The sequence below is a fragment of the Lycium barbarum genome, chromosome 7, assembly GCF_019175385.1.
Source record: "Lycium barbarum isolate Lr01 chromosome 7, ASM1917538v2, whole genome shotgun sequence".
Classification (NCBI taxonomy): Eukaryota; Viridiplantae; Streptophyta; class Magnoliopsida; order Solanales; family Solanaceae; genus Lycium; species Lycium barbarum.
The window spans coordinates 13,189,323-13,198,440 of NC_083343.1; the positions used below are offsets into that span (position 1 = coordinate 13,189,323).

The following is a 9,118-nucleotide window of genomic DNA, read 5'->3' on the forward strand; positions in this document are numbered from 1 at the left end:
TTATTTTTTTTTTTTGCTTTATTTTGTAGGCACTAAGATGCATTCTTAGGTCTATACTGTATAGGAGAAAGTGAGAAAGAAGAAAAGGGAAACACTCATAGCTAGGGAGTGAAAAAAAGAAAAGGGCAGTTTATGTTTGGTTTTTTTGTTTGCTTTCTAAAGATAGATGTATTTTGTAGGGAACAGTAATATGTCTTTCTTTATATATACACAAGTTTTACTGTTTTTGATACTACATTATGTTAGCACCCCGTCAAAAAAGCAAGCTATATTAGAGAGAGATAGAGAGAGAGAATAAATTAAAAGCTTTTTATCTTAGTGTCTAGAAAAGGTTCTATATATTTGGTGTTGTGCTTTCTTCTTCCTTACTTCAATTAACCATTTCTTCCTCTTCCTCTTCTTTGTTAAGCTCCAAAAAAAAAAAAAAAGTTCATCAAAATGGCAAGTTGCATCGATGCTGCTTCTGAACAACTTTGCTATATCCCTTGCAACTTTTGCAATATTGTGCTTGCGGTATCTATCTATTTACCCGTCCATCTATCTTGATTTCGGCCTTTTCTTGTATTATGTGTGAACGTTTTCAAAATACAAATTCAGGATCTAGAGTTAGTGAATTTTGAATTAGTATGATCTTATAATTATATGTACACACATATTAACTTTTTTTTTGGCACTTATATACATAATTTTAACAGAAAGATGTGAATTCAGTTGAACCTATAGTACCTTTTCTAAATTAGCCTCTGTATGTGAGTTTTTCTTGTGTGTAATTTTTTGTGGTCTTTTTTCTTTGTTGTGCCTGAACTTTCTTTGTCATGTGTGAGAAGAAAAGCTGATTTTGAGAATTCATATTATATAAGTACACACAAATCAAGTGATCTATAGAGTCTGGGGTTTTCTTTGTTTTTATTTTGGTCTGAGAAGTCAAGTCACAATCGATATAGAGACTTTTCTTTCTTTCTTTCTTTCTTTTTTCTTCTTCTTTGATCTTTTGCAGTCAAAGAAAGAAAAAAGTCATACCCTGAAAACCTGAACCTTCCAATCAGCAGAGAGAAAGAGAATTCTTTACTCTATTGATTTTATGATTTTGAAGATAATTTGATGAAGACAAGTCATTACCAGTACTCATAAGAGATTTAATTCCCTCTTTTTCTCTTTCTCTCTTTCTTTCTAGCTATGTGCTATATACCTTTCTCTTTTATTTTACTGAAAAGATTGCACTAAGCGCAGGCACCATATAGCTCCTCACTATGTTCTGATTTTAGTAGTGTGCTGTCAAAAAAGATGAGCTTTTAGTTTCCCTCATGTTTTTATTCAATAATCATCAAGTTTCCACTTTCTTCATGAAAAAAAAAAATTCTTTAATTTCCCTAGCTTGGTGTAAACAGATTTAGGGTTTCTTCTTGATCTCTTTTTCCAAAATGACTCTATTTTGAAATGTTGTGGTACCCAAAAAATTAAAGTTTGTGGGAAGAGATTTCAAGACTTAGAAAACCCATCTCCCTACCCCCTCCAAAACTAAGAAAAAGTAGAAAAAATTAAAAAGAAATTAACCTATCCGAGCAATTGCGAGTTAAGTTTTAGAGTCGGTAAATTCTGCTTTCTGTATATGTGTGTGCCAAATTTGGCACACGCGCACACACACATATAACCAGAGCTCTTTGAAACATAATTGAGTAAATATAGTGTGTTTTTTTTACCAGCTTAAAACGTTAGATGATATATGGTCACACGCTTTAACAGGATTAACGCACTGTTGTAATTTAATTTGTTACACTAGTCTAGATTTGCCACTATCTGTCTATCTCCAGAGTTTCAAGAAGTTTTAGTAATTTCGATCTTAATTTTGTTGTGTTCTTTTTATTACTGATGATTTTTATGTTGTTTCTTTTTTTTCTTTTTCTTTTTATAATTGTTGCAGGTGAGTGTTCCATGCAGCAGCTTATTTGATACTGTGACTGTTCGATGTGGTCACTGCACAAATCTGTGGTCCGTCAATATGGCAGCTGCATTTCAGTCCTCTACTTCTTCTTCCTCTTGGCAAAATCATCATGTTCAGGTTTGGCCTAAATCCAAACAAGAACAACTTTATTTCTCTCTCTTTTATATTTTGCAGCTTAAATTGTGGGAGTTTTTTGTGTTCTCTCTAGGCTTCTGAATTCTAGGGTTTCTTTTCATTTTTTTCCTTTCTTTTGAGGGAATAAATATTGTACAGACATATTAATACTCAGATCGAGTTTTTCAAAGCACCATAAATAAAATTAAAAAGTTTTACTCCAGTACTAATATAGCCGCCATAACTAAAACCTATACTACATATTCATTTTCTACTTGAGGCTGCAGCTTTTATAGTCTCCCGGGTCTGTCCTTCAACCCATCAAAAGCATTTTTTTAGGCACTTCGTTATAATTGTTTGATTTGATAGTTTATGTTTGTCTGTTTTTTTTTTGTTTTTTAAAAATCAAATGATTTTATTTTCCATCAGGGTTTGTCCTCTACTGTGGAAACAAAGCCTCAAAACTAGGAATTTTTGGGTTTCCTTTAGGATGCCCATACATATTTTTTTTCTGTATCACTAATCCCTAACTGATTCAGTCACTTCAATGCTGTTATGAGTTAGACCTATCTTCTCTTCTTTGCTGATAAAACATCACTTCAAGCTTTTTGGTCAAACCATAAAGAAACCCCTCTTAGCCCTACAAACACCCCCCCCCCCCCCCAAAAAAAAAAAGAAAAAAACTTCCGCCAACCCCCTGAAGAACCTCAAAAATAATTGAATGAATAATAAAATAATATATAAAAGGATAGAATAAAGAACTCATCTTGAATATCTCTACTTATATTTAGCAAAATGGGAGCTGCATTACATTTCTCTTGTTGCTTCTATTCTAACAAGAATTTGGATCTAGAGAACTCCACAAAAAGGTTAAAAAAAACTGTAAAAGCCTCTAAAGTTATGTCTTGCGTATTCAATTTTAAAAGTTGGGGTCCACTTTACTAAGAAGAAATGGCAAAGTCTCAACTATCAAACTCTTATTATACCAAACGCACTCCGCGGGTAGATAGTTGATTGATTAGATTGATGCTCTAAATGATACCAATCAATTAAACTAGTGTCAAAGTTTAGTGTTTCCTTGGTTTTTATGGACAATGAATGTGTTATATATGCTCTCTTTGTTTTGGCAACACCTTTATTAGTTTTCTTATCAAGTGATGCATATTTATGACATAAATTTTAGGTGCCCAACTACACTGCTCCTGAGTACAGGATGGATTTTGGTTCATCAACCAAATGCAACATGAACAGAATGTCAATGAGAACCCCAATCACAAACAACACTCAACAGGAGAGGATTGTTAATCGACGTAATTATATTTATATCTAAATAAATTTGGGACATTTATTCCCTTCATTGTCTTAATTTCTTTTTTGTTGTTGTTATTAATGCTAGTGTATTTTCTTTTTCAGCTCCCGAGAAGAGGCAGCGAGTACCTTCTGCATATAACCAGTTCATAAAGTAAGGGCAGCTGTAATACTGAATATATGTATCTTTATTAAAGTTGTTGCAGAATTAACCACTACTATCAATTTTTTTATTTTTTTTTTACATAAAATGCCTAAATGTGCAGAGAAGAGATTCAGAGGATCAAGGCTAATAATCCAGATATCAGTCACAGGGAAGCATTTAGTACTGCTGCCAAAAATGTAACTGCTTTATCCTTAGATTCTTCAAACCCTTCTACAGTTTTATTTCCTCTATTATATATTTCTTGATTCTTGATTTAACTTATATACAAACAAAAAACTTATTTACATTGACAGTGTAAATAATTCTTACACTCTCAAATGCCTTATTTTCTAGGTTATTAATAACCTCGTTTTCTTAAAAATTCTTTTACACTGTTAGCGTATGATATTTAAACTCTATTTTCTTTAACAGTTGGATAATTACTGATTAGCTTTCTTTGGTGTAGTGGGCACACTTTCCTCACATTCACTTCGGACTCATGTTGGAGAGCAACAATCAAGCCCAACTTGCTTGTGGTAATGTACCTACAACTCAAGCTATATATAAATTTTCTTCCCTTGAACCCTCATGGTGCATAAATTTTGGGGCAGGTCATTTTTTTCTTTTAGTCATTTTTGCATCATTTTGATAGCGTTATCTTTATTTTAGTCGGGCATTACACTTTCATGTCCTATTCTATAAATGGTACCGTTATGAATAGATTTCAGAAATTTAATTGAGATACCTATGAGCATCAACTTGTAAATAAAACCAATAAAACCATAACATACATAGTATATCTCATTAAGAATAATTTTCAACGTAAAGATGGAAAATTTCCCAAGGTGTTTGGTAGAGATTTTATTGAAGTAATCTTCAGTAGAGATGTTTTCACATATGCCATTTTTCGATGGTACTGTAAATCCTATAATCCTATTACTATCCCTTCATTCTCTCTTCATTACTTCATCTACATTTTAGAAAATTAAACGAAATCCTTGAAAGGACAAAGGACAAAATTAGTGTGTCCTTATATCTTTTTTTTCTTTTAACCAAAAACCACCTTGTCTATTATTTTCCACAAAAAATTACACTGGCTTGGAGGGGGGCTTAGTACCTGACCTCCTTGATTTTTAGAACAGTAGGTCACAGTATCCTTTAAACATCTATCAGTTACGTTTTTAGCAAGCTATATAAAGATGCATTGAAACTATAAGAAGTTAATGCATTTACAGAAGGTTTGCTCATGGTGGTTCGAAGAACCAGCCGGAGTTTTTCTTCACTTGTCTCCGGAATGATGGGAGATCAAGTTTGTTCATTCTTAAAGGACCTCTAGCCTCCATAGGTAGGTCTCCTTCAATCAAAAAAATTCTTGGAGCCTGTACTTGTGCAGCGTATTTGGCTAGAGCATCCGCAACCTCGTTCCCTTCCCAGTAGCAGTGTTGAACCGAGATGTTTCTGCCTGTCATCTTTGCCCTTATTTCATCGATGATACCTTGAATCCTCCATGGGGGTTTAAGGGTACCATTTAGCAGTGTGTCCGTATATCTAAGAGGCATTTTTTTCCCAAAGCAAGTTGGTATATGTTGTAGGTTTCGTTATGTCTGAAGTTTGAATACTACTATGTTTTATGTTACACTATAATATTAGGCTAGCTACAACACTTCCTTTAAGGAGTTTTATTTAATTTTCTTTTGTTACATTAATTTCAGGGAGCAGAAAACTATCAAATGCATAGAGCCGCTTTGCTAGACAATAAAAGATCTTCATTTTATGGAGCTGTGTGAATTGAAGACGAGTGTGACATCAAGGTGTTCTATGATCATTTACCGAGTGTGGACATAAACTATATATTATAAGTCTTTCTAATTAATTCGTTGTATTTCACGGATATATTGTTGAAAAACTAAGTTTCTTTATTGTCTACCTCTATCAATGACTTTCTCTAAAGAAAGAAAAATTTAGAAAGGTTTCTCATATCTTGTTCTTCAACTTTAAATATGAAATCGATCTTGAATGTTCTTTAATTTCTTCCATTTCTTGATGAAAATCCCACTTGAATAATGTTATTAAGTTAATAAAAGAAAAACTAAAAGTATCAAGAAATGAATTTAAAGGTAGGAGCCAAGTTTGTAAATATCTTGAAGTATGAGAAATTTTACTGTCTTTGTTAAATATTTGAAATACGAATAAGATTGTAAGACTTTATGAATGTAGACATGTATTTGTAAAACATCTTCCTTTTCTAAGTTGAACACATTACTGAACCTGTTCACTATTCATCCTTAGTCTAAACATGTTAAAAACGAAGAGTTAAGGCTATAAAATTAATATATTATAATTTTATCAAATCATTCATTAGCAAGTACCACTTGATTTACACAAAATAGATCCACAGATCAAGTAGTAATGATCATGGTATGTTCAGTTCGGTGTTGCAATTTTTGAAGTCCAAATATAGAAAAACTTTCTACTGAATTATAAACTCGCAAAGGTGAATTTATTTATGTCTTGTAGCTTCTGCTTGATGAAGGGTCTTATCTTTTTACCAAAAAAGAAGAAGAAGAAAGGGTCTTATCTTCGTACTTATGTTCATTGTAAACTTCCTCTAAAGTCTTGTCAATGGGACTCCAGTATTCACATTCAGATACCACAATTAGAAAAGTGTAGCCTTTCCATATTGGTATACTTTTCATCTTCTATCCTTCATTCAAATCGAGTCCTATAACATCATAACCAGAAACTGAAACCTTCATTTAAGGACAAGCAAGAACATAAAAACCTTAAAAATCTTTTGACATGTCAATTAATCGATGTTAGTGTTGAAGATGTTGAAGTTGAAGATACAAGCAGTGCACAAAGCAGCAGTTCTGCAAACTGCATGCATGCACAATAGAACAGTATACGACCTAGTATACTATGTGCATAAGTATACATTGTAATTAAGGAAATTGTTAATTAAGGTAAATCAGGATCCTAGTAGAAGTAGGAGTTAGAATCCTAGTAGGAATACCACATTGTAAAGGCGGCAGAATAAGGCTATAAATATAGCCTCTGTATACATGATATACACGCACAAAAATCAATAATGCTCAGCTTTTGATTACTTCTTGTACTGTGTTTTCTACATGGTATTAGAGCATCCAACACAAAGCCAAGTTGCGTGATTAATCTCCCTCATAATCTCTTCATAATGGCATCAAACTCAACCTTCATGTCACTGTCCACCTCTAGCCTTCATCACCTAATTGTTGCTTGTCCTACCAAGCTTAAGCCAACCAATTACCTGATCTGGAGAACACATATCTTGCAACTTATGCAAGTTTTGAAAGTAACTAAGTGGATTAAGGAGGACAATCCAGGCTTGGGTGAAACATCAGACATAGATGAGAAGGAAAAAGTTGTTATTGGCAACGAAAAGGCTAGGCAAGACAGTGAATGGGAAGAAAAGGATGTACTGGTGAGAACTTGGATTTCAGGCACCATGACTGAAGAAAGTATGTATCTAATTGTTGGTTGTTCTACAGCAAAAGAGATGTGGGAGTGCTTAGAAGAGGAATATCTTCAAGCAATAAAAGACAAGGAGTTCCAACTCAAACAACAACTCCAAAATATCAAGTTAGGATCAAGAAAACTTGATGAATACATAAAGGAGTTTAAGGGAATATGTGATGGCCTCTTTGCCATACACAAACTTGTTGATGATGATAGCAAGGTTATAAACTTTGCAAGAGGTCTTGGTCCCAAATACAGGACTTTTAGAACTGTCATGCTTGGAAAAGCACCTTATCCTACTCTCAACCAGTTTGTCAATATCCTTAGAGGCTTTGACATGAGAGAAGATAGTGAGGAAGTGATTTAGGAAAACCACAACATGGCCTTCTCTGCACAAAGAGGCAGAGGTAGAGGTAGAGGCAACTATAATCAGAATAGAGAAAACTCTAATTATAACTCAAGGGGAAGATGTTTCAAACCTGCAGGACAAGGGAACTACAGTCAGAATAATCACAATGGACAAGTCTCAAATCAGGTGAGGGACAAGGAGCCATCTGCCAATCCTTGTCAAATCTGTGGTAGAAACAACCACACAACCCTCAAGTGTTTCTATGGGTGGGATTACTCATATCAGGCTAAAGAAAATCTTCCACAAGCTTTATCAGTAGTCAACTTACAAGGTGCAACATCTGAGGATAATGCAATGTATGTTGACTCTGGAGCAACAACTCATATGACCAACAACACAGGTAATTTATCTGACCTTAAAGCCTATAATGGAACTAATAAAATAATTATTGGCAATGGATCCCATCTAGATATTACACATGTTGGTAACACTACCAAGTCTGGTTTGAAAGTCAAGCAAATTCTAGTAGTCACAAAAATAAATAAGAATTTTTTGTCTGTTAGCAAACTTGCAAAGGATAATGCATGTACTCTTGAGTTTGATGAATCTGATTTTGTTGTTAAGGACAAGAAGTCAGGGAAACACATGGCCAAGGGAACTAAGAGAGGAGGACTCTATGCATTGGAGGCCGGATAACAACATCTTTGCATTAACAAGCTGGAAGAAGATAGATGGAATTTGGCATGCTAGATTGGGTCATCCTAGTTTAAAGTCTTTACAATTTTTAGATAAAAATAAGTTTATAGATGTTAAGAGTTGTAATAAATTGCATGTTGTCTGTACTAGCTGCCAGTTGGGAAAGAGTTGTAAACTTTCTTTTGCATTGAGAAATAAAATAGAGAAAGAACCTTTGCTCAAAATTCATTGTGATATGTGGGGACCTGCTCCTATTGAATCCTCTCAGCACATGAGATACTATATTTTGTTTGTGGATGATCATACAAGATATAGTTGGTTATATCCAATCAAGAAGAAGTCTGAATTTTTTGAAAACTTTGTGAAATTTCAGAAGATGGTGGAAAAACAGTTTTCTAAGCCAATTAAGATCTTCCAGTATGATAGAGGTGGTGAGTTCATTAGTAATGACTTTATCAAACACTTGGAAAACTGTGGAATCACAAGGCAGATGTCATGTCCTAACACACCTGAACAGAATGGAATCTCTGAGAGGAAACACAGACATATTATAGAAACTGGCCTCACACTGCTCTTTCATGCCAAATTACCTCTTTTTCTTTGGGTAGAAGCCTTCCTTACTACAGTATTTTTGATAAACAGGCTTCCATCCCCAGTCCTCAAGAATGAAATACCCTTTGTTAAGTTACATGGTGCCTCACCAGACTATAACAGCCTTAAAGTTTTTGGATGTAGGTGTTGTCCTTACATCAAAGGACAGACTAAGTTCAGTCCAAAAACCTATCCATGTGTGTTTGTTGGCTATAGTAGTCAACACAAAGGGTATAGATGTTATCAACCATCTACTAGGAAGGTTTTTGTGTCTAGGCATGTGATTTTTGATGAACACACCCTTCCTTATGTGCAGCCAGAGAAATCCTCTCAGATTTCTCAGAATTTTTCTACTCACTTAGCCACTTTTCTTGAGTTTTTCTCTATGCAGGATAAAACTTCATCCCACAGTGGTGCTTCCAATTTAGGGGAAGTGTTGACAGACACTACTTATTCTCATGATGCTGATGTGGTTGGT

General features: G+C 34.2%; 1 protein-coding gene across 1 annotated transcript; it reads left to right on the top strand.

Annotated features, from left to right (window-relative positions):
* Positions 1-217: 217 nt before the first annotated feature.
* LOC132603170 (axial regulator YABBY 5-like) lies at positions 218-5,486 on the top strand. The gene is made up of 7 exons (XM_060316094.1): positions 218-513; positions 1,922-2,059; positions 3,240-3,366; positions 3,470-3,518; positions 3,631-3,706; positions 3,976-4,045; positions 5,222-5,486. Exons 1-7 carry the CDS (start codon positions 439-441, stop codon positions 5,245-5,247), a joined length of 561 nt encoding a protein of 186 aa, XP_060172077.1. The 5' UTR covers positions 218-438; the 3' UTR covers positions 5,248-5,486.
* Positions 5,487-9,118: the final 3,632 nt, after the last annotated feature.

Bases quoted from the DNA above. Each gene is read 5' to 3' on its own strand.
- LOC132603170 (XM_060316094.1), top strand. From the start codon at position 439: ATGGCAAGTTGCATCGATGCTGCTTCTGAACAACTTTGCTATATCCCT. The intron at 2,060-3,239 runs GTTTGGCCTAAA...CATAAATTTTAG, and splicing joins GGCAAAATCATCATGTTCAG to GTGCCCAACTACACTGCTCC. The intron at 3,519-3,630 runs GTAAGGGCAGCT...CTAAATGTGCAG, and splicing joins GCATATAACCAGTTCATAAA to AGAAGAGATTCAGAGGATCA.